Source organism: Chiloscyllium plagiosum, unplaced genomic scaffold, assembly GCF_037043375.1.
Source record: "Chiloscyllium plagiosum isolate Xiang-an unplaced genomic scaffold, Cpla_swu_hap1 HiC_scaffold_4, whole genome shotgun sequence".
Lineage (NCBI taxonomy): Eukaryota > Metazoa > Chordata > Chondrichthyes > Orectolobiformes > Hemiscylliidae > Chiloscyllium > Chiloscyllium plagiosum.
The window spans coordinates 16,870,125-16,897,968 of NW_028270142.1; the positions used below are offsets into that span (position 1 = coordinate 16,870,125).

The following is a 27,844-nucleotide window of genomic DNA, read 5'->3' on the forward strand; positions in this document are numbered from 1 at the left end:
CAAGCTGAAGTAACATTTGAAGTTTGATACATTTGATAAGATATCAAGTTGAATGTTACAAAGGCATATTGAACTTTAACAAGCAATTATCCCTCATAATTGGCAGCTCAGCAATGAGTAAGGAAGAAACTCACCACACTGCTTGCAAATGCATGAAAAAATAAAGCAAAATGCTCCTAACATTGAGATATTCCTTGCCAAACTTCTCACTCAAATCTCGCCATATTCCATGTTGCTCAGACTCCAACAAGAATCTGCCAGTGAACTCCAATCTGACTGCAGATTCCCTCTTCTATGATCATCCCACAATTTCATATTAATTGAGATGTCTTTCCAGCAGAAACACAATCATTTGGAAGGGGGCTCAGTCCAGGGTTGCACCCCCTTCTACTGTTGCAGCTCTGCCAACAACATTCTTTCCCACCATCACACCGCTCCCCCACCCCAGCCCCAATCCCATCCACACTGTTCAGATGTCAGACTTGCTTTTACCACAAGTTGGCTACTCTGCAACTGATTGGTCAGTTTGTGCAACCCAGTTTGAAAGGTGCCTGTGACAATCCAAACCTAATTAACAAAAATGAAATAAATGAAGTTCCAATGTTCATTATAATCTCAATAATCTGTTTATTGGCTTTATGATGCATGGATGTTGTAAATATATTAGTTCACAAATATATTCTCAAGGGCTAATATACTTTTAAACACTTGCAGATTTCCATCAAATTGGCACATATGTACTTCTTGAAATCTTATGTTAAAAAATGTTAAAAATTAAATCACAAACCTGCCACTCAAATTTTCTCAATTAAGAGAACATATGCATTCATCTATTTGTTTATCCTTCTGGAAGACGAACAGTAAGTTGAACAGGAAACTACTTTTGTGGAGGCAGGGACTGGAGTTTAAAGATAGTGGTACCACTATCACATCAAGATTTCACCAGGAGCATTTATACTTGTCCACCTACATGCAGGGAAGAAAGAGAGGCAAATGTGTTCACGCACACACTGTAAGATCTATGCATTGCTTGTTAAACTGTTTTCACAATTCATCGGTTTGGACGAAGAAAAGTCCAGTGTACATTATCACTTATATTAACTGACGTGTGGAACTTAAACTTAGTTTTGTCTTAGTTTCTCTACTTGTTCAGTTTTACTGCTGAAGGAGAATCAAATGATGCTGACTACAAATGCTCATGTACTGCAAAATTAGATTCAATATTAATTAATGACAATGGTGCCAGTCAATACCCACTTTACATAGAACATAGAAAAGTACATCACAGAACAGGCCCTTTGTCCCACAATGTTGTGCCGTGACTTAATCCTAATGTAAATTATAGTAACTTAACCTACGTACCCCTCAACTCATTGCTATCCATGTGCATGTCCAGCAGTCACTTAAATGTCCCCAATGACTCTGCTTCCAACACCTCAACTGGAAATGTATTCCATGCAATCACAACTCTCTGCATAAAGAACCGGCCTCTGATGTCTCCTTTATACCTTCCTCCTAATATCTTCAAACTATGACTTCTCGTACTAGTCAATCCTGCCCTGGGGAAAAGTCTCTGGCTATTGACTCTCTCTATTCCTCTCATTATTTTGTACACCTCAATCAGGTCTCCTCTCTTCCTCCTTCTCTCCAGTGAGAAAAGTCCGAGCTTATTTAACCTTTCTTCATAAGGCAAGCCCTCCAGTCCAGGCAGCATTCTGGTAAAACTTCTTTGCACCCTCTCCAAAGACTCTGTATCTTTGCTATAGTAGGGCGACCAGACCTGGACACAATATTCCAAGTGTGGTCTCACCAGGGACTTGTAGAGCTGCAGCAAAATCTCACAGCTCTTAAACGCGATACCCCTGTTAATTAAAGTCAAAACACCACATGCTTTCTTAACAACTCTATCCACTTGGGTGGCAACTTTGAGGGATTTATGTACTTGCACACCCAGATCCCTCTGTTCCTCCACTCTGCCAAGAATCCTGTCTTTAATCCTATATTCAGCATTCCAAAATACATCACTTCGTGTTTATCCAGGTTGAACTCCATCTGCCATTTCTCAGCCCAGCTCTGCATCCTGTCTATGTCGCACTGCAGCCTGCAGTAGCCCTCTATACTATCGACGACACCTCCAACCTTTGTGTCATCTGCAAATTTACTAACCCATCCCTCAACCTCCTCATCCGAGTCATTTATAAAAACTACAAGAGCAGAGGCCCAAGAACAGAGCCCTGCGGGACCCCACTCAACACTGTCCTCCAGGCAGAATATTTTCCATCTACAATCACTCTGTGCCTTCTGTCAGCCAGCCAATTCTGAATCCAGATAGCCAAATCTCCCTGTATCCCATACTTCCTGACTTTATGAATGAGCCTACCATGGGGAACCCTATCAAATGCCTTGCTGAAGTCCATATACGCCACATCCACTGCTCTACCGTTGTCGACCTGTCTTGACACCTCCTTAAAGAAATCAATAGGATTTGTGAGGCATGACCTGCCCCTCACAAAGCCATGCTGACTGCCTTTAATCACACTATGCTTTGCCAAATGATCATAAATCCTATCCCTCAGAATTCTTTCCACAACTTTGCTGACCATAGACGTAAGACTGACTGGTCTGTAATTGCCAGGGATTTCCCTATTACCCTTCCAATCCTCCGGTACGATTCCCGTGGAGAGTGAGGAGGCAAATATCCATGCCAGTGGCTTAGCAACATCCTTTCTCGCTTCACGGAGCAGCCTAGGATAAATCTGGTCTGGCCCTGGGGACTTATCAATCTTAATGTTTTCCAAACTTTTGAGCACATCAACTTCATCAATCTTGATCTGGTCAAGACTGTATCCCAGCTCCTCTAAGTTTTCATTTACAATAAGTTCCCTTTCCTTGGTGAAAACCGAAGCAAAAAACTCATTTAGGTCTTCCCCTATCTGCTCAGACTCCACGCACAAGTTCCCTCTGCTATCCCTGATCGGCCCTACCTTCTCCCTGAGCATTTTCTTATCCCTCACATATGAGTAAAACGCCTTTGGGTTCTTCCTAATACATCTTACCAAGCCTTTATCGTGCCCCCTCCTGGCTCTCCTCAGTCCATTTCTGAACTCCTTTCTAGCAAGCCTGTAATCCTCTAAAGCTGTTCTACATCCTTGCTTCCTCCACCTTATGTAAGCTGCCTTCTTCCTTCCTTTGTTCTCTTCATCCAAGGTTCCTTAATCTTACCCCTTCTTATCTGTCTCAGAGGAACAAATTGTGCATCACTCACAACAACTGCTCCTTAAATAGTCTCAACATGTCTGCTGTGCCCTTTCTGTGGAACAATTGGTCCCAGTCTGTACTTCCAACTCCTGTCTGATAGCATCATAGTTTCCTTTTCCCCAATTAAATATCTTCCCTCGGTAACTGCACCTTTCAGTCTCCAAGGCTATGCTAAATGTGAGGCAGTTGTGATCACTTTCACCAAAGTGCTCTCCCACCGCGAGATCTGACACCTGTCCTGGCTCGTTGCCGAGCACCAAATCCAAAATGGCTTCTCCCCACGTCGGTCTGTCTACGTACTGAGTAAGGAAACCCTTCTGAACACACCTGACAAAAATGGCTCCATCCAAACCATCTTCACTGAGGAGGTTCCAGTCGATATTGGGTAAGTTGAAATCACCCATAACAACAACCCTGCTACTTTTGCATTTTTCTAGAATCTGCCTGCCTATGCGATCTTCAATTTCTCTACTGTTATTTGGTGGTCTGTGGAAAACCCCCAATGCAGTGGCTGCTCCCTTGCTGTTCCTAATTTTCACCTATACTGACTCAGTAGACAAACCTTCCTCAACAACCTTCGTTTCTGTAGCCGTGATGCACTCTCTGATTAGCAATGCTACACTCCCTCCTCTTTTTCCACCCTCCTTGTTCTTTTTAAACGTTCTAAACCCTGGAACATCAAGCAACCATTCCTGCCCCTGTGAAATCCACGTCTCCATTATGGCCACAACATCATAGCCCCAAGTACTGATCCATGCTCTAAGTTCATCACTCTTATTCCGGACACTCCTTGCATTAAAGCCTACACACTTTAAACGATCCCTATGTTTCATCACATGAGAAACCTTCCTGATAGCTTCAATATATCCTGTCGCTGTTCTGTCAGCAACTGCCCCTCTCAGATATGCAGCTCTGATTCCCACCCCCCTGCCAAACTAGTTTAAACCCTCCCGAATCGCACAAGCAAATCTCCCACCCAGGACATTTGTGCCCCTCCAGTTCAGGTGCAACCCGTCCTTCTTATACAGGTCCCACCTTCCCCAGAAGGTATCCCGATGGTCTAGGTATCTGAAGCCCTCCCTCCTGCACCAGCCTCGCAGCCAAGTGTTGAGCTATATTCGCTGACTGTTCCTCATCTCACTATCTCTTGGCACTGGTAGCAAACCTGAGATTACCACTCTACTCGTCCTGCTCTTCAGCTTCCAACCTAACTCTCTTTAGTCACTTTTCAGATCCTCAATCCCTTTCCTGGCTATATCATTGGTGCCAATATGTACCACGATTTCTAGCTGCTCACCCTCCCCCTTCAGAATCTTGTAAACCCGATCAGTGACTTCCCGGACCCTGTCACCAGGGAGGTAACATACTTTCCAGGAACCCTGTTCCTGACCACAAACCCTCCTGTCAATCCGTCTAACTATTGAGTCCCTACCACTAGCGCTTTTCTATTCCCCCCCTTCCCTTCTGAGCCACAGTGCCAGGCTCAGTGCCAGAGATCTGATAACTATGACTTTCCCCTGGTAGGCTGTCCCCACCAGCAGTATCCAAAACGGTGTACTTATTGCTGAAGGGAACAGCCACAAGGGATCCCTGCTCTGACCGTCGGTTCCCTTTCCTCCCCCTGACAGTAACTCAGCTGTCCTTATCCTGTGTCTGGGGAGTGACCACCTCCCTGTACATCTTCTCAATTTCCCCCTCAGCCTCCCGAATGATCCGTAGTTCATCCAGCTCCAGCTCCAGTTCCCTAACTTGGTTTTCGAGGAGCTGGAGTTGGGTGCACTTCCTGCAGATGTAGTCGGCAGAGATATGTGAAGTGTCTCTCACCTGCCACATTCTGCAGGAGGAACATGCAACTGCCCTAACATCCATATCCCGCTACTCTGAAAGCCCACACAGAACTAAACAAAGGAAGAGAAGAAAAAAAAGAAACCTGAAAACTTAACATCAACTTATAGCTGAAAGATTACTTTTCATTCAAAGTTACATCAAGTGATAGTTGAGTGACTTTTTTTTAAATATTGCTTGAAAGCCCTCATAAGTGGATGATGTCAAAAGTTTTTGGTAGTGTTATGCTGCTACAGGTGATGAAGATAGAAGGCATGTTGAACCTTTCATTGGGGAGGGGAGGAATTGTATCTGATCTCCACCCCTTTCCTACCTCCATTAGAATTTAGTTTAGGGGGACAGAAGGTTTATAGTCAAACTTCCTGCCCCATTGTCAGTTGGAACCTTTGAAAAGTCCATGAAACCAGTGGAAAGCAAACCTATAAACAACAAACTTCCCTGAAGCAAAAGGAGTGTGGCTGTTTTTTTGTTTCATTGATGGGCGCACTTGACAAAAGGCACTTGGTGCCTGTTAAAGAGCACAGGCACTGAGCACAGACAGCCAGTTCTAACCCTTGGTTCTGATTCACTATTCTCCATTTCATCCCCTCGTCTCATGTTGCTCACTCCCCTATCCACAATTCATTCATTTGACTCCTAGATCTTTAGACTGTGCATTTCCCTTCTGGTAGCAGCAACAGCCTCCGATGTAGCAATTGCTCGCAAGCAGGACATCTACCCTCGAAATGTAAATCCAGAGAAAGACCTTCCAGTGTCCTTGGAACTACCTAACTGATGAAAGACCAAACAGGTCTTTGTTAGTTGGTGTACTCCTGGTATCTCACTGGCTAGCCAGCTAGCAGCAAGACTCACATCACCAACAGAAGGTTCCACCTGAAATCTTTCTCCCAAGCAGTATCAAACTTCTCTTTGAATGCATGTACATTTCCAGAACAGTTACATCTTTCCTATTGGCAATAACGATTGTCAGTCTACTTTAATAGATTTGTCATTTAAGATAACTTGGTAGTGACTTCAAAACAAGCTCTGAAATGTAAATTATTTATTTTATTTAGTTCTTTTAATGCTTTAATAGTGTTGTTATTTATGTTGTCGTTTCAACGGCAAGAGGATTTAGTAAGGACTTTAAGGGATGTGGTCAATGAGGAACAGAGCCAGTATCAGAAGCAACAAAGGCATTTGGTTAAATTAAACTACCACATGTCTGAATTAGAAGCAGAAGTGGATAATCTCAAAATTAAACAAAAAGTGAAATGGAGATAGTAAATGAACTTTCAATTTTTATAAGTAGTTATGTTGTGTCATTGTTCACAAATGACCTTTGGCAAGCATTAGAGTCAATAAATGCTTTATTCTTCAGTTCTGAAATGATTCAGACTGATGCCTGAATTCATGATTGTGTTTTGTTTTATTTAGTACAAGTAATACTCAGTACATGCTGATATCTGAGCAATAGTATCGAAGTGCAACGGTATTATTGTTTACGCCTTGATCAGAAGTGACTTCTCCCAGTCATGATCCGTCAATGTAACATGTAATATCCCTACAATCTCTCCGCTCAGAACACACTTTCTTATATGCTTGTTTCATTGAAACCTTTTTGGAAACTGATTTAATCTCATAATTATCTTGCTGTTTATTTGAACAATTCAACTGCAAAAGGCACCTGTACCCATCCAAACAGGTCAGAATCTCAGAATTGTTGATGACACATGCTCAGATATGTATTAACTCGAAAAATCATTCTAAGGCTAAAGTTGACTAAAGCAAGAAAAATATGGTGGGCTTGGTACTCAAGTAATTTGTCTCAACACAATCTAGGTCAAGGATTCTACAAGTCTTTGCCTTTAAGTTTTCACACCATCTGTGTGGCATTTTGCTAAATTTCTGATGTACATTAATTATTGATATTTGGTTCCCTTGAAGCAGTTGGGGTCAATAAAACACTGTAAATGAAGGCCTAATTTTCCATCATGTCACCTGTCAGTCTCTTGTAACCAGAATGTATCACAAGTGAGATTATTCTATCACAACCAGAAATGACACTAATTTACAATCAATCAGTCATCATGTTTGGGTTCCTTTAATTAACAAAGAAACCCAAAGTAGGGATTTCCCAAGATTTTACACAGGAACGGAGGAGTGGATTAAGAATGGAATTTTGAATATAAGAGCAGTGACAACAAGTCTAGTAGGTGAGTTGCTTATAAAATCTAAGTGAAGCCGAGATAGATTTCCTTCTTTCTGGGAGCAGTAAAATCTAAGGCTAAAATGAGTGCAAATGTTCCTGTGGCTGAGGGCCATCATAGAGGTGTGCGTGACATACAATTTCAGACAAATGCTGCTTTAAACAGCAATATCTGTTTTGTAAATGTTTACCTGACTGTAAGCCCACAAAAGAAGCAGAGGGTTAAGCTGATGCCAGAATTTTGTTGGGTTAGCAGTGCATCTATAAGGCTACACCAAACTTATTGAACATTGTGCTCAAGGAAAGAATTTAAACCATTCACTCATAAATATTTCTCAACTTGGAGTGTTTTTTTTGGTATTGAATGAGATGGTGGTCTTCAGAACGGGACTCTTTCCTATCATACATTCAGATTGAGCTGCTTTAGGTCAGGTTTACCATGATTAGATACAGACTAAACTTTTAGTCTAAACCTTTTAACTGTATATGTCAGCCTTGGTTATAGCTATGCATCAGTGTGACCTTTTCACACTTCTCTCCACCAGTAAGGAGAGACTGGAAAAACTGGGATGTTTTTCACTGGAATGTAAGTGGTTGAAAAGTGACCTTATAGAGGTTTATAAAATTAGGAAGTTGTGCAGATAAGGTGAATAGCAAATGTCTTTTCCTTGGGGTGGGCACATCTTTGAAAGCTGAAAGAACTATGGATGTTGTAAATCAGAAACAAAAACAAAAATTGCTAGAAAAGCTGTGCAGGTCTGGCAGCATCTCTGGAGAGAAATCTGAGGAATTTTCACTCAACTCAAAACTTTATCTCTGATTTCTCTCCACAAATGCTGACACACTTGCTGAGCCTTTCCAGCAATTTTTGATTTGGTTTTTGGGCATATTTTTAAGGTGAGATGAGAAAGCTTGAAAAGGGACCTGAGGGGGCAACGTTTTCATACAGAGGGTGATTCATTTCTGGAATGAACTGCCAGAGGAAGTGGTAGATGCAGGTATAGTTACAACATTTAAAAGACATGTGGACAGGTACATGGATAGGGAAGATTTAGAGGGATTATGGGCTAATGCAGGCAAGTTGATCCAATTTAGCTTGGGAACATGGTTGGCTGAGTTGAACATGACCAAGCATGTGGATGAGGGTAGAGCAGTGGATGTAGTGTACATGGATTTTAGTAAGGCATTTGATAAGGTTCCCTATGGTAGGCTTAAGCGGAAAGTCAGGAGGCATGGGATAGTGGGAAATTTGGCCAGTTGGATAGAACTGGCTAACCGGTCGAAGTCAGAGAGTGGTGGTGGATGTTGAATATTCAGCCTGGAGCCCAGTTACCAGTGGAGTTCCGCAGGGATCAGTTCTGGGTCCTCTGCTGTTTGTAATGTTTATTAATGACTTGGAAGAGGGAGTCGAAGGGTGGGTCAGTAAATTTGCAGATGATACGAAGATTGGTGGAGTTATGGATAGTGAGGAGGGCTGTTGTCGGCTGCAAAGGGACTTAGATATGATGCAGAGCTGGGCTGAGGAGTGGCAGATGGAGTTCAACCCTGTCAAGTGTGAGGTTGTCCATTTTGGAAGGACAAATAAGAATGCGGAATACAGGGTTAATGGTAGGGTTCTTAGTAAGGTGGAGGAGCAGCGGGATTTTGGGGTCTATGTTCATAGCTCTTTGAAAGTTGCTACTCAGGTGGATAGAGCTTGTAAGAAGGCCTATGGTGTATTAGCGTTCATTAGCGGAGGGATTGAATTTAAGAGTCGTGAGGTGATGTTGCAGCTGTATAGGACCTTGGTAAGGCCACATATGGAGTACTGTGTGCAGTTCTGGTCGCCTCACTTTCGGAAAGATGTGGAAGCTTTGGAGAGGGTGCAGAGGAGATTTACCAGGATGTTGCCTAGAATGGAGAATAGGTCGTACGAGGATAGGTTGAGAGTGCTAGGCCTTTTCTCATTGGAACGGCGAAGGATGAGGGGTGACTTGATAGAGGTTTATAAGATGATCAGGGGAATAGATAGAGTAGACAGTCAGAGACTTTTTCCCCGGTACAACAGAGTGTTACAAGGGGACATAAATTTAAGGTGAAGGGTGGAAGGTATAGGGGGGATGTCAGGGGTAGGTTCTTTACCCAGAGAGTGGTGGGGGCATGGAATGCGCTGCCTGTGGGAGTGGCAGAGTCAGAATCATTGGTGGCCTTTAAGCAGCAATTGGATAGGTACATGGATGGGTGCTTAAGCTAGGACAAATGTTCAGCACAACATCGTGGGCCGAAGGGCCTGTTCTGTGCTGTATTGTTCTATGTTCTATGTTCTAGAAGTGTCTATTTCTGTGCTGTATGACTCTATAAATGAGAGCATTTGAAATCTTAGACCTTATATTGGTAGAAAAGTATTTTTAAGTCATCCTGATACAGTTTGGTGCTGTGAGCCCATGCCTGAACTGACATACATGAACTGAGATATCAAAGATCATTTGGATCAATGGAATGAGAAGTTTGTTTGAATTGTAACTCACTTTCCTGTGACTTTTAAAATTAATCATTCCAAGTGAGAATAATAGACTGTAAAGCATGTTGGTTCCCATTATATTCTCATTACAATAAGTGGAATGCCTTGATGCTTTCAGATTAAGGACCAGGAAAGTCATATATCTGCGCTGGAAGAAGAGTTGAAACAGCTACAACATAAATATCATAATGTCTGTGAAGAGCTACTGAAAGAGAAGTCTCATGCCAAAGATTTTCAATTCAAGATGTCTACAGCTGAAATAAAGACAAAAAGCCACGCTGAAGAGGTATACTATAGTTTCCTGTTTCACTGAACACCAGCATTATTATGACACAAAGAAATAGAACCATTGGAATGTGCTCCACTTGAGACAAGCTGGAACCAGGTTACTGGCAGCAAGGATAAATGGGGATCAGAAGGATATTAAACATGTCTACTGAGTATTTAATTGTAGATTTTCAAGGATCTCTCAAACAGATTGGATAGAAGGGAACCAATAGATGTATTGTATTTGGGCTTCCAGAAGGCATCCAACAAGGAAACACACAAAAGGCTGAGCCGTAAGATAAAAGCCCACAGTGTTGGAGGTAGTATATTGACACAGATAGAGAATTGGCTAATGGGCAGGAAACAGTGAGTAGGTATACAGCGTTTTTTTTCAAGTTAGCAACCTATTACCAGGGTGGTAACCAGTGGACAGAGGTCAATTCTGGGACCACAACTGTTTAAGATATATATTAATGATTTGGATGAAGGAGGAAAGTATACTGCAGCCACATTTTCAGACAACACAAAAATAAGTGGAAAGACAGGTTGTGAGAGAGATACAAATAGTTTACAGAGAGGTTTTGATGGGTTAAGTAAGTTGGCAAAAAATTGACTAAATGGAACATAATATGGGAAAATGTGAAGTTGTTCATTTTAGAAGGGAGATTAAAAGAACAGAATTTTATTTAAGTGATGAAAAGTGGAGAAAAATGCAACACAAAGGGAATTGGGGGACATAGAACGTAGGACAGTACCGGTCCTTTGGCCCTGGATGTTGTGCCAACTTTTTATCCTACTCTAAGATCAAACTAACCTATAAAACCTACATTTTACAATCATTCATGTGCCTATCCAAGACTAGATTAAATGTCCTTAATCTATCAGGCATCGCTGGCCATGCATTCCATGCACCCACCACGTTCTGTGTAAAGAACTGACCTCTGACATCTCTCCTAAACCTTCCTCCAATCACCTTAAAATTATACACCCTTGTGATAGTCATTTCTGCCCTGGGAAAAAGTCTCTGATGATTCACTCTATCTACGCCTCTCAGCATCTTGTGCACCTCTATCAAGTCACCTCTCATCTTTCTTCACTCCAATGAGAAAAGCCCTAGCTCCCTCAACCTCTCTTCATAAGACATGCCCTCCAGTACCAGCAGCATCCTGGTAAATCTCTTCTGCACCCTCTCCAAAGCTTCCGCATCCATTCTATAATGAGGCAACCAGAAGTGAACACAATATTCCAAGTGTGATCCAGGGCTTTATAGAGATGCAGCACATCCTCATGGCTCTTAAACTCAATCCCCCTGCTAATGAAAGCCAATACACCATAAGTCTTCTTAACAACCCTATCAACTTCGGTGGCAACTTTGAGGGATCTATGAACATGGACCCCAAGATCCCTCTGCTCATGCACACTGCCAAGAATCGTGCCTTTAATCCTCTGTTCTGTATTCAAATTTGACCTTCCAAAATGAATCACTTCACATTTTTCCAGGTTTAACTCCATCTGCCACTTACCATCAATGTTCCATTGCAACCTACAAGAGCCCTCTACACTATCCACCACTCCACCAACCTTTGTGTCATCGGCAAACTTACTAACCCATTCTTCCACTTCCTCATCCAAGTCATTTATAAAAATCACAAAGAGCAAAGGTCCCAGAACAGATCCCTGTAGAACACCACTGGTCACCAAGCTCCAGGCTGAATATTTTCCATCTGCTACCACCCTCTCACTTCTATGGGCCAACCAATTCTGTATACAGGCAACCAAATTTCCCTGTATTCCATGCCTCCTTATTTTCTGAATGAACCTACCATGGGGAACCTTATGAAATGCCTTGCTAACATCCATGTATGCCACATCCACTGCTCTGCCTTCATCAATGTGTTTTGTCACATTCTCAAATAATTCAAAAAGGCTTGTAAGTCATGACCTGCCCCTCATAAAGTCATGCTCGCTATCCATAATCAAACTATGGTTTTTCAAGTAATCATAAATCCTTTCTCTCAGAATCCTCTCCAATAATTTGCTCACCACAGATGTAAGACTGACTGGTCTGTAATTCCCAGGATTATCTCTATTCCATTTCTTGAACAAGGAAATAATACTTGCCACCTGCAATCATCGATGCAAAGGTCATCGCCAAAGGCGCAGTAATCTCTTCCTTCACTTCCTGTAGTAACTTTGGGTATATCCTGTCTGGCCCAGGGGACTTATCTGTCCTTTGTTGTTCAACATTTTCAGCACATCCTCCTTCTTACCATCAACCTGTTTGAGCATATCATCCTGTTTCGTGCTGTCCTCAGAAACATCAAGGTCCCTCTCAGTAGTGAATACTGAAGCAAAGTATTCATTAAGAACCTCCCCTACTTCCTCCAACTCCAGGCACAAATTCCCTCCACTATGCTTGATCGGCCCTACCCTCATTCTGACCATCCTCTTATTCCTTACATAAGTGTAGATTGCCTTAGGGTTTTCCTTAATCTTACTCGCTAAAGATTTTTAATGTCCCCTTCTTGCTCTCCTAATTCCATTCTTCAATTCCTTCCTGGCTACTTTGTAAGCCTCTACAGCCCTGACTGATCCTTGACTCCTCAACCTTAAGTATGTTTCCTTCTTCTTGTATTTGTGCATGAAACATAGAAAGCGAACACAGAGGTGCAGTGAATAATCAGCTGAATGGAATGTTGTCCATTATTTCAACAGGATTGAGGGATAGAATCACAGAATCCTACAGTGCGGAAAGACATCATTTGGAACATTGAGTTTGCACCAACCCTCCAAATAGCATTCCATCCAGACCTAGCCCCCTATTCTGTCCCCATAATCCCACATTGGCTAATTCACCTAATTTACACCTTCCTGGACACTACAGGGCCATTTAGAATGGCCAATCCACTTAACCTGCACTTCTTTGGACTGTGGAAGGATATCAGAGCACCTAGCAGAAACTCCCACAGGCACAAGAGAACATACAAACTCCATACAGTCACTTGAGGCTGGAATCAAACCTAGGTCCCTGGTGCTGTGAAGCAGCAGTGCTAACCACAGAGCCACCAGCCTGCCCTGATAAGAGTAGGGAAGTCTTACTACAACTGTACAAGTTGCTGATGAGACCACATCTGGAATACTGTGAGCAGTTTTGGTCCCCTTATTAAGGAAAGATATCTTTTCATTTGAGGCAGTTCAGAGAAGATTCACTAAGATGATCCCAGGTGTGAGAGATTGTCTTTATGAGCAAAGCCTAAACAGTTTGGGACTCTACTCACTGGAGTTTAGAAGAATGAGAGATGATCTCATTGAAACATGCAAGATTCTTATCAGCTTGACAAGGTAAATGCTGAAAGAATCTTTCCCCTCTTGGGAGAGTCCAGGACTAGGGGACATAACCTCCGAATAAGGGGTACCAGTTTAAGACTGAAATGAGAATGAAATTCTTCTCTCAGAGTTGTCAGCCTTTGGAATTCCTTGCCACAGAAAGACTGAGGGCAAAATCCTTGTGATCTTTAAGGCTGAGATAGATAGATTATTGATTTGTAGTGGAATTAAGAGTTACAGTGAAAAGGCAGGAAAGTGGATGTGAGGAATCTTAGACCAAAAGAGAAAGTGCTGGAAAATCTCAGCAGGTCTGGCAGCACCTGTAAGGAGAGAAAAGAGCTGACGTTTCGAGTCTAACTGACTCTTAGATCAGCCATGATCCTATTGAATGGTGGATGAGGCTCAAGGGGCCTGCTCTTATTGTTGATGGTCATATGGATAGGAGTCAGGTGGAAATGATAAGGTAAGGAGTAATTTAAAAACAGAGAAAAAGATTAGAGTAACAGCCAGAATGTGTGCTTCACGCACCACAGGTAAAGTCTAAATGAAAATATACTGACATCGAGACACTCTGGGTAAGGGTCATTCGGTTAATCTCAGTACAGACAATTTTTCTTATAAAGACAGATTTAGTAGGTTGGGCTTTAAAAGTGTGAGAGGAAATCTTACTGAAACAAAGAAGGTTCTTAAGGGGCATGACTTCAGGGGCCAGATGCTGAGAGGTTGTTTCCTTTTATGGGAGAGTCTGGGACAGTCGGTGTAATCTGAGAGTAAGGGGTCGCCCTTTTAAATCAGAAATATGGAGGAATTTCTTCTCTTGGTGGCTCGCGAATGTTGAATTATTTATCACAGAGGGCTGTTGAGGCTGGGTCATTGAGTATACTCAAGGCTGAGAGAGACAGATTTTTAATCAGTAAGGAATTGACGCTTCTGGGGAAAAAGGCAGGAAAGTGGAGTTGAGGATTATCAGAACAACAGTGATTTTGTTAAATGGCAAGGCAGACAAGATAGGTCAAATGGCCCATTTCTGCTCCAATATCTTATGGCCTTCTGGTATTTTTATGTTCGCTAATGATGTTTTAAATTGAATATCTGTCTTTCTAACTACACAGTGTTTCACAACAATTTTGGAGGCATTCCTTTTTATTTCCAAGTCTTTTGTAAACCTGTATTTTGTGATACTGTACTGAATTCTTCACTGAAGTTTTAATTGTAATACTGACTGTTTTGAAGAAATATATTGCCTTCCACAGGGCTCAGTGCTCGGGCCCTAGCTGCTTATGATGTACATTCATGATTTTAGAAGTAAAATGTAAGGAATATGATCAAGAAGTTCATTGTTGACACAAAAATTAGAAGGATGGTAAATGGTGAAGAAGATAGCTATAAACAGCAGGGAGGATATCAATGAGCTGGTCAGATGGGCTGAACAGTGGCAATTGGAATCCAGTCGAGAAAAGCGTGGTGAGAGCTAACAAAGCAAGGGATTGTGCTATAAATGGTAGGACCCTGGAACGTACTGAAGATCAAAGAAACCTTGGTGTACTTATCTACAGATCCCTGAAGTTAGCAAGACAGATAGATAGGTGGCTAAGGAGGCACATGCAATACTTGTCTTTATTAACTGAGACATAGAGTACAAGAGAAGGGAGGCATGCCAGAACTGTATAAAGCTCTTAGGTCACAACTGGAGTACTGAGTGCAGTTCTGATTATGGGAAAGATGTGATTGCACTGGAGAGGGTGCAGAGCTGCCTGGACTGAAGGATCTGAGCTTTTTTTTTAAATTGATTTGTGGGACTTGGGCGTCACTGGCTGGCCAGCATTGCTAGACAATCCTTATTTGCCCTTCAGAAGGTGGTGGTGAGCTGTCTTCTTGAATCGCTACAGTCCACTTGCTATGGGTTAACCCACAATGCCAATAGGGAAGGAATTCCAGGATTTTGACCAACGACTGTGAAGAAATTGTGGTATATTTCCAAGTCAGAATGGTGAGTGGCTTGGGGGGGAACTTGCAAGTGGTGGTGTTCTCAAGTATCTGCTGCACTTGTCCTTCTAGATGGAAGTGGTCGTAGGTTTGGATGGTTCTGTCTAAGGATCTTTGGTGAATGTTTGCAGTGCATCTTGTAGAAAGTACACACTGCTGCTACTGAGTGCTGGTGGTGCAGGGATTGAATGCTTGTAGATGTGCGGGTTGCTTTGTCCTGGATGGTGTCAAGCTTCTTGGGTATTGTTGGAACTGCACCCATCCAGGGAAGTGGGAAGCATTCCATCACACTCCTGACTTGTGCGTTGTAGTTGGTGGATAGACCTTGGGGTATCAGGAGGTGAGTTACTCACTGCAGTATTCCTAGTCTCTGACCTGCTCTAGTAGCCACTGTGTTTATGTGGTGAGTCCAGTTGGGTTTCTGATCAATGGTAACCTTAAGGATATTGACAATGGGGGATTCAGTGATGATAACACCATTGAATGTCAAGGGGCAGTGGTTAGAGTGTCTCTTATTGGTGATGGTAATTGTCTGGCATTTGTGTGGCGTGAATGTTACTTGTCACTTGTTGGCTGAACACAATGCAATCATCGACGATCATCCCCACTTCTGACCTTATAGCAGAGGGAAGGTCATTGATGAAGCAACTGAAGATTGTTGGGCCTAGGATAATACCCTGAGGGACTCCTGCAGAGATGCCTTGGAGCTCAGCTGACTGATCCTCCACAACTGGAGATGTGTTGCTGGAAAAGCGCAGCAGGTCAGGCAGCATCCAGGGAACAGGAGAATCGACGTTTCGGGCATAAGCCCTTCTTCAGGAATCCTGAAGAAGGGCTTATGCCCGAAACGTCGATTCTCCTGTTCCCTGGATGCTGCCTGACCTGCTGCGCTTTTCCAGCAACACATCTCCAGCTCTGATCTCCAGCATCTGCAGACCTCACTTTCTCCTCTTGATCCTCCACAACCACAACCATCTTCCTTTGTGCCAGGTATGACTCTAAGCAGCGGAGTGCTTGCCCCCTGATACTCATTGATTCCAGTTTTGCCAGGGTTCCTTGATGCCATACTCAGTCAAATGTGGCCTTGATGTCAAGGGCAGTCACTCTCACCTCACCTGTAGAATTCAGTTCTTTTGGCCATGTTTGAACCAAGGCTGTAATGAGATCAGGAGCTGAGTGTCCCTGGCGAAACCCAAACTGGGCGTCTCTGAGATTGTTGCTGAGCAGGTGCTGCTTGATAGCACTGTTGATGACCCCTTTCATCACTTTACTGATGATGGAGAGTAGACTGGGCAGTAATTGGCTGGGTTAGATTTGTCTTGCTTTTTGTGTGCAGGATAAACCTGGGCAATTTTCCACATTGTCAGGTAGGTGCCAATGCTGTAACTGTACTGGAAGAGCTTGGGTCAGGGAGCACACATTTTCAGTATCATTGCTGGAATGTTATCAGGACCCATTGCCTTTCCAGTATCCAGTTCCTCCAGCCGTTTCTTGATATCATGTGAAGTGAATTGAATTGGCTGTAGACTGGTATCTGTGACGCTGGGGACCACTGGAGGAGCCCGAAATAGATCACCCACTTAGCACTTCTGACTGAAGATTATTGCAGATGCCTCAGCTTTATCTTTTGCACTGATGTGTTGGGTTCCTCCATCATTGAGGTTGGGAATATTTGTGGAGCCTTCTCCTCCAGTGAGTTGTTCAATTGTCCACCACTACTCATGACTGGATGTGGAAGGACTGCAGAGCTTAGATCTGATCTGTTGGTTGTGAGATCACTTAGCCCTATCTTATAACTTTCTGTTTATGCCGTTTGGCATGCAAGTAGTCTTTTGGCCATGTTTGAACCAAGGCTGTAATGAGATCAGGAGCTGAGTGTCCCTGGCGAAACGCAAACTGGGCGTCTCTGAGATTGTTTGGTAGCTTCACCAGGTTAACACCTCATTTTTAGGTAAGCTTGATGCTGCTCCTGGCATGCCCTCCTCCACTCTCCATTGAACCAGGGTTGATCCCCTGGCTTGATGCTCATGGTTCAGTGGGGGATATGCCAGGCCATGAGGTTGCAGATTGTGCTGGAGTGCAGTTCTGCTGCTTTGGATGGCCCACAGAGCCTTTTGGATGCCCAATCTTGAGCTGCTAGATCGGTTCGAAGTCTGTCCCATTTAGTACGATGATAGGTTATTCTCAATGTGAAGGCAGGGCTTCATCTCCACAAGGACTATGCGGTGATCAGTTTTACCTGTATTGTCATGGACAGATGCTTCTGCAGCTGGCAGATTAGTAAGGATGAGGTCAAGTATGTTTTTTCCTTCTTATAGGTTCCTTCACCACCTGCCACAGATCTAGTCTAGCAGCTACGTCCTTTAGGACCCAACCAGCTCAGTCAGTAATGCTGCTGACAAGCCACACTTGGTACCCTCAGTACTTCCTCCATGTGTTGTTCAATATGGAGGCACACTGATTCATCAGCCGAAGAAGGAGGGTACATGGTAACCAGTAAGAGGTTTCCTTGTACATGTTTAACCCAAAGCCATGAGACTTCATGGGGTCCAGAGTCGATGTCAAGGACTCTCAGGGCAACTGCCCCCTGACTGTGTACCACTGTGCCGCCACCTCTGCTGGGTGTGTCCTGCTGGAGTCCATATCCAGGGATGGTATGATGGTGTCTGGGGTGTTATCTGTAAGGTATGATTCTGTAAGAATGACTATATCAGACTGTTCCTTGACTAGTCTGTGAGACAGTTCTCCCAATTTTGGCACTCGCCCCCAGATGTTGGGAAGGAGGACTTTGGTCGACAGGGCTGTTTGTGTTTTTGCCATTGTTGTTTACGGTTCCAAGGTTGTTGCGAGGTTTCATCCGTCTGGTTTCATTTCTTTGGTGTGACTTTCTAGCGATTAATGCAACTGAGAGGCTTGCTAAGCCATTTCAGAGGACAGTTGAGAGTCAACCACATTGCTGTGGTTCTGGAGTCATATGTAGGCCAGACCAGGTAAGAATGGTAGATTTCCTTCCCTAAAGGGCATTAGAGTTTTGTCAGATGGGCTTTTCTGACAATTGACAATGGTTTCATGGTCATCAGTTGATCCTTAATTCAAGATTTTTTAAATTGAATTCAAATTCCACCATCTGCTATCCATCATGGCGGGATTCAAATTCAGGTCCCCAGAACATTTTTCTGGGTTTCTGGTCAAGTGATAGTCGAGTGATAATACCACTAGACCCTCACCTCCCCCTTATTATTATCTAATTATTGGATAGGCTGGGCTTGTTTTCCTTGCAGCAGCGAAGGTCGAGAGAAAACGTAATAGAATTGCATACAATTGTGAGGGGTATAAGTAAATTGGATAGGAAGGCACTTTGTCTTATGAAGGGCTTTTGCCTGAAATGTCGATTTTCCTGCTCCTTGGATGCTGCCTGACCTGCTGTGCTTTTCCAGCACTGCTCTAATCTTGACTGTGATCTGCAGTCCTCACTTTCTGGGCGGCACGGTGGCACAGTGGTTAGCACTGCTGCCTCGCAGCGCCAGAGATCCAGGTTCAATTCCCGCCTCAGGCGACTGACTGTGTGGAGTTTGCACATTCTCCCCGTGTCTGCGTGGGTTTCCTCCGGGTGCTCCGGTTTCCTCCCACAGGCCAAAGATGTGCAGGTCAGGTGAATTGGCCATGCTAAATTGCCCATAGTGTTAGGTAAGGGGTAAATGTAGGGGTATGGGTGGTTTGCGCTTCGGCGGGGCGGTGTGGACTTGTTGGGCCGAAGGGCCTGTTTCCACACTGTAAAGTAATCTAAAAAAAAAATCTAATCTTTCGCCTATTTTTATTCCATGAGTAGAGTGGTCAATAACCAGGGGGCATAGATTGAAGGTAAGAGGTATAAGACTAAGAGAACACTGAGAATTTTTTTCACCTAGGAGTTTGCACCTCACTGCCCACAAATGTGGATTTAGCCAGAAACTCTCCCTTCATTTAATCATGCTTAAATATTCACTTGCATTCCCACAGTCTTCAGGGTAGTGGACCATAAACTGAAAAATGGGATTAATGTAGTTAGACCGTTGCTAATTGGCATGAATATAATAGACTGAATCGCCTCTTTTTATGCTGTACCCATCCTTTTTGGAGAGACAAGGTCTTGGTTTTGGGTTTAAACATTGGAAAAGTAATGAAACCTCCAAGGTCACCCACTTCCTCGATGATTTTACGTTTTCTCCCTTCCAAGCTCTCATTCTTTCAATCTGCAATGCTTCCCTTCTTTCCTTGTTTTAAACTTGACTTAAAGCTAGAAACTGGCCTCCTCTGGTCAAAAACTAAGAGTACACCTCCAACTGGGGCCTTGCATTCAATAGTGTGAAGAAACAACTAATATTTCATTTCAGTCTTCAGGACAGTGTCTTGTGAAAACTCTCAGTTAATATGGAAAGTTGGAAATGCCTTCAAATAATAAGACCACACCTACAATAGGTAATTTAGCATTGGCACCAATGATCTTTGCCATATCAAACAGGCCCAGGGCATGAACTGCTTCCTTGTTTACTTTTAATATATTTAAATTTAGTTACCCTATCCTCTTGGGAGTGCTAAATAGCCTAAAGGCATATGTTTTAAGTGCTGTATTTGCATTTAAAAGTCATTATTTTTAGTGAGGCCTGGAAGAATTTGATGACATGGTGTCACTATCTGTCTGTGTGTCATTGTGTCTGTAATTGGTAATGATACCAGCTGTAATTGCTCATGCATGCAAATGAAATTCTTTGAAACTTTAGCTGGGTATAAATAGCGACATTTCAATTTTAGAAAGCTTGCTTTTTTAAACAGATTGATTTTTAAAAATATATCTCATTTGAATTATCATATAATCTATTATGAAGTTATTAATAAATGTTGAAACGTGTTTAAAGATGAGTTTTTGTAATATTATAATTAGTCATTTCATTTTGCTAAACTAATGAGATTTAATTAGCACCACAAATGGCCTACAGTGTGTGACATCAGTCTGGCAGCTGTAAATTACATCTTATTGGCAATGCTGCTTCCATTATAAACTGACATTGGGTTAATTTGTTGTTATAACATCAGACTTCAGTTTGCTGAGTGCCAAATGTTGAGGTCTATTTAATGAAGATAATGCTGGTGGGCAATATCTAAAGAGCAGAACTAAATAAGAAACAACTTAGATTTTTACAGCATTTCTCATGAAATAAGCTATGTCCAAATATCTGCTAACCCAGTTGCTTAGTAAATTAATTCGATCAGTCAGAAAACCATAAGCACAGGGAGATCCCTGCTTCAGTCGCAGTCTGAAAAGTGAGCTCATCTCATCAACCACAGCAAACAGAGTTCTGTCATTTACCTTTAATAGATAATAATCAATGAAGGACCTATCGTTGATTTCTGTAGAAGTCATTGGATTTCGTGGATGTGGTCAGGATTATGTTTAGCTATGATAATCCTGGCAGAAGAATGGCATACCAAAAGGCATTGTCATGATTCACATCTGAATAATGGCAGCTTTTAGACAGATGGAAGATTTGCATTTATGCCACAATGATAAAAGAAAATAAAAATATTGGAACATATAGCCAGATTTTAATTTAAAATATTTAATTTTAAATTAATTATTCCCCTTCCTGAGTGAGGACTTTGGATTTTTTATATCTTCAAGGTTTAAATGGTAATCTTCAGAATATATCAATGTAATAAAAATCAGATTTGTCGGGTCACCACCGGCATCCGTTCCACCATTTTACCATCTTTATATTGAAAATGGAAAATCATCCATTTTCTTCTTTACAAAAATAATTTCAGTCACCATATTCTCCATTCCTTTTGCGTCTGGGCTCATTCAAGGTCATCCAGCAATAGATATTGAATATACAATTCACAGTCCTTCCTGTTATTTACACGTTCTCCTTCATAATCCAGATTTGAGAGCTAGACGTTCGATCTTTTCCTTGGTAAATTTAGCATTATTAATTTTGCTTTCCTATACTTTTCACTAGCTTTTGTTCCCTTCCTTTCACGACTTTTCAATGACGTGCGGTTTTATTCGTATGTGTTCTCCATTGAAAACTCACCCAACTGCATGTTATGAAGCTATGGGCCTTGACACATTCTTTCATTCAATGGATGGTCACGGCCAAATATGATCCTATTCTTATCTTGCATCTCTAAACAATAGATTTCCTGCAGCGGTTGCTGTATAATAATCTCTAACACTGAGTAGTTTTAGATTTGATACAACCATAGAATAGTTACAGGACAAAAGGAAACCCTTCAGTCATTCATGTCCATGCCACTTCTTTGCAGGAACAGTTCATCTAGTCCCAATCATTCATCCCCTACCTTTGTCAATGACACTGTAATGTGTTTCTCTTCAATTGATCATCCGGTTTCCTTTTGAAAACGATGACTGAATTGTCTCTGCCATATTCTCACTAAATGCATTTTAGCTCTTAACTACTTGCTGAGGAAAATAAGGTGTTACCTCATTTTGGCATTTTATTTCTCTGTAGTCATCACCATAAATCAATGTCTTCTGGTTTTTAGTCCTTTTGCCTAGGGGATCAATTTCTACGCTGTCTAGTGTCCTCATGATTTTGAACACCTGAATCAAATTTCCTTCTTGAAGTAAACAAGCACAGCTTTTCCAACATTTTTCTCAGTAAAGATAGATGTAAAGCTATAATTATACAGTCATACAACTGAGAAACAGGCCCTTCAACTCATTATATCTATGATGACCAACAAAGATTAAACTATACTAATCCCATTTGCCTGCAATTGTTCAACGGTCTTGTATGCCCTGGCATTTTAAGTGCTCTTCCTGATGCTTCTTAAATGTTGAAAATGTACCTGACTCCACCACCCTCTGTGGCCGCACATTCGATATTTCTCTCACCCTCTAGGTGAAAATTTGTTTTCTCAGATCCTTTCTAAACTATTTGCTCCTCCCCTTAAACTCATGCTGTCTAGTTGTTGAAAGGTTTGACATAGAAAATAAATTCTCAATCATCAATCAGATCCTCCTTCAGCCTTCTCTGCTTTGGGGCGGCATGGTAGCTCAGTGGTTAGCACTGCTCCCTCTCAACGCCAGGGACCTGGCTTCGATTCCCGCTCAGGTGACTGTATGTGTGGATTTTGCACATTCTCCCCATGTCTGCGTGGGTTTCCTCCCACAATCCAAAAATGTGCAGATTAGATGAATTGGCCATGCTAAATTGCCCACAGCATTTAGGGATTTGTAGGTTAGGTGCATTAGTCAGGGATAACTGTAAAGTAGCAGAGGAAAGAGTCTGGGTGGGTTACTCTTCGGAGGGTTGGTGTGGACTTGTTGGGCCGAAGGGCCTGTTTCCACACTGTAAGGAGTCTATGTTTCTATGCTCCAAGGAAAGCAAACCCAGCCTATCCTGTCTCTGAGATTTTTCATCCCAGGCAACATCCTGGTGAATCTCCTGTGCACCTTCTCCCGTAAAATTGTTGCTCTGCCCAATTTAACAGCTGATCAATATTAGACGTAGCCTGAGATCATCCTCTTTACTGTCAACAGCACTACCAATTTTTGTATCCTCTGCAAACTTACTTATCATATCTTCTACATGCACATTTAATATACATAAACAGCAAAGGTCTTAACATCAATCGCTGCAGTCTAATATTAGTTACAGGCTTCCAGTCATAAAAGATTTTATCTCATTTTCACCATCACCCTTTGCTTCTTATTTGTAAGCCAATTTTAGATCAAGTTTGCTAATACTCATGTCTTTCACTGAGATATGTAAATCCCTGTTTTGTTCTCCCTCTCCTCCCTTTACCACCTTTGACTATATGCCGAGAGAAGACATTTTGATTCCCTTATGTTAGTTGCCAGTTTCTTTGAATGAGAGTGAGGGCTGTGGTGTGGGTAGGTGAATTGACATGTCATCATGATACTGGAAGACATTCAAGTCAGGGATCAAAAAACACTGTAGGGAAGATGTGTTGGGTAGGCTAGAGGTTATTAAGATGGACAAATCCCCAGAACCGATGGGATCTATCCCAGGTTGCTGAGGAGGCAAGAGAGGAAATAGCTGGGGGCCTGACAGATATCTTTGTGGCATCCTTAAATACAGGTGAGGTGCCGGAGGACTGGATGGTTGCTCATGTTGTCCCCCTGTACAAGAAGGATAGTAGGGATATTCCAGGTAACTACAGAGCAGTGAGCCTGATGTTGGTGGTGGGAAAGTTGCTGGAGAGAGTACTGAGGGATAGGATCTATTTATATTTAGAAAAGAATGAGCTTATCAGTGATGTGCAACATGGTTTTGTGCGGGGGAGATCGTGCCTTACCCACTTAATAGAGTTCTTCGAGGAAGTGATCAAGTTGACAGATGAAGGAAGGGCTGTTGATGTCATATACATGGACTTTAGTAAGGCGTTTGATAAGGTTCCCCTTGGTAGACTAATGGAAAAAGTGAAGTCACATAGTGTGCAGGGTGTTCTAGCTAGGTGGATAAAGAACTGGTTGAGCAACAGGAGACAGAGAGTAGTAGTTGAAGGGAGTTTCTCGAAATGGAGAAAGGTGACCAGTGGTGTTCCACAGGGGTCAGTGTTGGGGCCACTGCTGTTTGTAATATACATAAATGATCTTGAAGCGAGCACTGTTGGTGTGATCAGCAAGTTTGCAGATGACACGAAGTTTGGTGGAGTAGTAGAAAGCATAAGGGACTGTCAGAGAATACAGGAGGATATAGATAGACTAGAGAGTTGGGCAGAGAAGTGGCAGATGGATTTCAATCCAGACAAATGTGAGGTGATGTATTTAGGCAAGACTAATTCTAGAGCGAATTATACAATGAAAGGAAGAGCCTTGGGAAAAGTTGATGAGCAGAGAGATCTGGGAGTGCAGGTCCACTGTACCCTGAAGGTTGCTGCACAGGTGGATAGAGTGGTCAAGAAGGCATATAGTATGCTTGCCTTCATCGGACAGGGTATTGAGTATAAGAGATGGCAAGTCATGTTAACATTGTACAAAACATTTAGAATACTGTGTACAGTTCTGGTTGTCACATTACCAAAAGGATGTGGATGCTTTGGAGAGGGTGCAGAGAAGGTTTACGAGGATGTTACCTGGTATGGAAGGTGCTAGCTATGAAGAGAGGTTGAGTAGGTTAGGTTTATTTTCATTAGAAACAAGGGGATTGAGGGGGAACCTGATTGAGATTTACAAAATCATGAAGGGTATAGACAGGTTGGATAGAGACAAGCTTTTCCCCAGGGTGAAGGATTCCATAACGAGAGGTCACGCTTTCAAGGTGAGAGGTGGAAAGTTTAAGGGGGATACATGCGGCAAGTACTTCACACAGAGGGTATGGAACGTGTTGCCAGCAGAGGTGATGGAGACAGACACAATAGATTCATTTAAGATGAGTCTGGACAGATGCATGAGGAGGTGGGGAGCAGAGTGATACAGATGGCTTAGGAATTTATCGACAGGTGTAGACAGTAGATTTTGATCGGCTCAGGCTTGGAGGGCCTAAGGGCCTGTTCTTGGACTGTAAATTTTCTTTGTTCTTTCTTCTTTGTTCCTTACATCTGGTAGAAGTTTCCAAAATTGCGAGAGGACTGGTTAGAGCAGATAGAGAGAAACTGTTCGCTTGCAGAAGGATTGAGGTGGAAGGGGAACAGATTTAAAGTTATTTACAAAAGAAGTAAATGTGATATGAGAAAAAACATTTTTAGACAATGAGTAGTTCTGGCCTGAATACACTGCCTAGAAGTGTGGTGAAGGCAGGTTCAACTGAGGCATTCAAGGGCAATGAGGTAATTTTTTTGATTAGAAACAATATGCAAGTAGACAGACCAAAGGCTGGACAATGGAATTATGATGTTCATTTGGTCAGTCACTGCAGACACGATAGGCCCAAAGGCCTCCTTTGTGCCTTATCACTTCTGTCATTCTGTGCTATTTGTAGCATATCAAGAGGTCGAGCCAAGGATGGAGAAGAAAATAACAGTATCAGAAATAGAGGTGAAAAATGGCAAGAAAGGACAGGAGAGAATAAACCAATGATAACACTCATAGCCAGTACGAGATGTTACACATAAAATAAGACAAAACTAAAAGTTCTGTATTTTAATGCATGCATAACAATTAAGTCTATTGTTTGCACACATTAAAGTAAATAAATCTGGTAGCCATTGTGTGACTGCACGATGGTAATGATTGGGCCCTGAGAAATGAGGGATACATGACATTCATGAAAAATAGGAAGATAGGTAAAGGTGGAGTGGTAGCTCTGTTACTCATTGTAGGCATTGTTATCAGAGTGCAAAATCAATTTGGGTGGAAATGAGATACAGGAGGGGAAAGAGGTCACGAGTAGGACTGGTTTATAGAACGCCTAACAATAACCACAATATAGGATGAAGTACACGAAAATAAAAGTGCAATATTGAGTATGTTTTATAGAGAGACAGCAATAATAATGGGTGATATTAATCTACATATAAACTGGAAAAATCACATTGGTAATGATAGCTTGAAAGAAGAGTTTACAGAATGCATTTATAATAGCTTCTTCAAGCAGTATGTTCTGAAAATAAAATCATAGAGCAGATTATATTAGAATTGCTATTGTGTAATGTGACAGGATTAATTAATGACCTCATATCGAAGACACATTAGATAACAGTAACATGATTGAATTTTACATTCAGTTTGAAGGGAGAAAAGGACGGTTCTAAGACAGAAGCAGTGGCAGATATCATAGGGGATATTGCAGAATACCTAGAATAAATGCTATTCAGAAAAAGAATAAAGACAAATTCTATTGTGAGGACCCAGCATCATGACATATTAAGGAGGTTAAAGAAAACGTCAAATTTACTGAAAAAGTATATGCACAAAGATTAAAAGAGCAGAAAAAAAATGAGTTAAAGATTAACCAGCAGAAAGAAAATACGCCATGAGAGTCATCGAGTCACAGAGATGTACAGCATGGCAACAGACCATTCGGTTCAACTCATCCATGCCGACCAAATATCCCAACTCAAACTAGTCCCACCTACCAGCAGCCAGCCCATATCCCGTGAAACCCTTCCTATTCATATACCCATCCATATGCCTTTTAAATGTTGCAATTGTACTGGCCTCCACCACTTTTCTGGCAGCTCATTCTATAAGCGTACCATCCTTTGTACCACCCTCTATTTATCCTATCCATGCCCCTCGAAAAGGTCACCTCTCAGCCTCCAACGCTCCAGGGGAAACAGCCCAAACTATTTAGCCTCTCCCTATAGCTCAAATTCTCCAACCCTGGCAATCTCCTTGTAAATCTTTTCCGTACCCTTTCAAGTTTCACAACATTGGTGACAAGACTTGCATATGATATTCCAAAAGTGGCCTAAACAGTGTACTGTACAGCTGCAAAATGACCTCCCAATTCCTGTACTCAATACTCTGACCAATAAAGGAAAGCATACCAAGGCCTTCTTCACAATCCTATCTACCTGTGACGACTTTCAAGGAGCTATGAACCTGCACTCCAAGGTCTCTTTGTTCAGCAACACTTCCAAGGATCTTACCATTAGGTGTATAAGTCCTGCTAAGATTTGCTTTTCCAAAGTGCAACATCCCATGTTTATCTGAATTAAACTCCATCTGCCACTCCTCAGCCCACTGGCCCATCTGAGGTAACCTTCTTAACTGTCCACTACACCTCCAATTTTGGTATCATCTGCAAATTTACTAACTATACCTTTTCGGCTCACATCCAGCACCAATCCATGTGGCACTCCACTGGTCACAGGCCTCCAGTCTGAAAAACAACACTCCACCATCACCCTCTGTCTTCTACCTTCGAGCCCGTTCTGCATTCAAATGGCTAGTTCTCCCTGTATTCCAAGAGATCTAACCTTGCTAACCAGTCTCCCATGGGGAACCTTGCCGAACGCCTTGCTGAAGTCCATATAGATCATGTCTATCGCTCTGCCCTCATCAATCCTCTTTGTACTTCTTCAAAAACTCAATTAAGTTTGTGAGACATGATTTCTCACGCACAAAGCCAAATTGACTATCCCTAATCAGTCCTTGCCTTTCCAAACACATGTACATCCTGTCCCTCAGGATTCCCTCCAACAACTAGCCCCCCACCACCAAGGTCAGGCTCACCAATCTATAATTACCTGGCTTGTCCTTATCACCTTTCTTTCTGATCTCTGAGAGACCCTATTCTCTCCCTCGTTACTCTTTTGTCCTTAATGTGTTTGTAAAAGCCCTTTGGATTCTCCTTAACTTTATTTGCCAAAACTATCTCATGTCCCCTTTTTGCCCTCTTGATTTCCCTCTTAAGTGTACTCCTACTGCCTTTATACTCTTATAAAATTTCACTCGATCTATTCTGTCTGTACTTGACATATGCTTCCTTATTTTTCTTAACTAAATGCTCAATTTCTTTAGTCATCCTGCATTTCCTACACCTACCAGCCTTTCCTTTCAC

General features: G+C 42.2%; 1 protein-coding gene across 1 annotated transcript in view; it reads left to right on the forward strand.

The window, feature by feature from the left end:
• Positions 1–27,844, forward strand: part of LOC122549388 (uncharacterized) — a 510,886-nt gene that overhangs the window by 374,374 nt on the left and 108,668 nt on the right. The window contains exon 24 of the mRNA XM_087985979.1: positions 9,910–10,077. Within this exon, the coding sequence (XP_087842105.1) occupies positions 9,910–10,077 (168 nt within the window). The remainder of the gene's footprint in view (positions 1–9,909; positions 10,078–27,844) is intronic.